The sequence below is a fragment of the Fukomys damarensis genome, unplaced genomic scaffold (assembly GCF_012274545.1).
Source record: "Fukomys damarensis isolate Sample0158 unplaced genomic scaffold, DMR_v1.0_HiC HiC_scaffold_30, whole genome shotgun sequence".
Classification (NCBI taxonomy): domain Eukaryota; kingdom Metazoa; phylum Chordata; class Mammalia; order Rodentia; family Bathyergidae; genus Fukomys; species Fukomys damarensis.
In genome coordinates this window covers 5,954,872-5,956,041 of record NW_022900942.1, presented here as the reverse complement: position 1 = coordinate 5,956,041, position 1,170 = coordinate 5,954,872, and the positions used below count along the sequence as shown (strand labels likewise).

Genomic DNA, 1,170 nt, shown 5'->3' with positions numbered 1-1,170 from the left:
GTGGGTTGTTTTGGTGAACCTGTTTGCTCTTTTCCTGTGTGACCTTTCAGTTACTATGGTAAACCCATCCCATAATAGTTTGTGGTTTTTTGCTTTAAAAGGCCGGTGCTTGCCAGCAGTAAACGTCGCCTTGATCAGACTCTTGTCTTGGCGTCCTTCCTTTCTCTCTGCCCCATCTCCACCCCGCTGCTCTTTCAGGTTTGAGGCACTGCTGGACAGTGCTCTGCGTCGCCGGCTCGCGACAGTAGACCAGGCTGACCTCCAACTTACAGGAATCCTCCTGCCTGTGCGTCTCAAGTGCTGGGACTGCAGGTGTGCACCACCACACCTGGCTTCAGCTCTGATTTTTAAACACAATAAACAAGGTACCAAAAAAAACAAAAAAATCCTTTTAAAGGATGCTAAACTACTTTCAACAAAATTGGCAAATGTGTTTTGTTCACTGCACTATACCGTAAAACTTTTTAAAAATACACTAAACATAGTAACATGGGGAGGGGGAAAGCGTGAATCTCCTAAAAATCGAGAAACTATGGACACTTCTCGGAACAGACCAAAGTTATCCCGCACAACTCCAGGGCGCACATCTTCGCTTTGTTCAATACAAGATTCCTGTTTAAGACTCCTGAGTTTTCCTCTGTGGCTGAATCGGTCTAGACGTTAGACCTGGTCCATTAGTAATAACTAATATAGGACACAAGTTTTAGTCTCAAGTTCAACAACCTGCGCCGGCCGCTGACACAAGCAAATTCCTGCACAACCCAATGGTCAGGCAGACAGTGGACGTTACCTTTTCAGCTATGCTGTACAGAACCTCGTCCATCTTCATGCAGGTGGGGTCCCAGTCGTGTCCGAACCGAATGACCACAACTCGGTCTTCCTCCGAGAGGATGGCCTGATCCACCTGCCAGCCGTTGTGGAGGTGCGGGAGCATGTACGACATCCTGGGGCCGGGCGGCTCCGCGGCAGAGCACCGCGCGCGAGTTGCCTGCGGGCGCGGGAAAGGACTCTGAGGCTGCTACCAAGCGCCCCGGGGCTGTCCCCACTCAGGTCCCCAGAGCCTCATCCCGCGTTCTCGGGGCCCCTGCTCACCCGGTCCCTACCTCGTCCGGTGTCGCCCAGTCCCCTTCACGCCCGAACCTCTCCTCAACACCGGTGCCTCTTTCTCCG

At 52.3% G+C, this 1,170-nt stretch overlaps 1 protein-coding gene across 1 annotated transcript in view; it reads right to left on the bottom strand.

Moving 5' to 3' along the window:
- LOC104854756 (thioredoxin-like protein 4A) overlaps positions 1 to 1,164 on the bottom strand; it is an 8,983-nt gene extending 7,819 nt beyond the window's left edge. Inside the window, exons 1-2 of the mRNA XM_010613324.2 lie at positions 1,104 to 1,164; positions 791 to 988 (exon numbers count right to left, since the gene is read on the bottom strand). Coding sequence (XP_010611626.1) covers positions 791 to 943 — 153 coding nt within the window. The 5' untranslated portion in view covers positions 944 to 988; positions 1,104 to 1,164. The remainder of the gene's footprint in view (positions 1 to 790; positions 989 to 1,103) is intronic.
- Between the last annotated feature and the right edge of the window lie 6 nt (positions 1,165 to 1,170).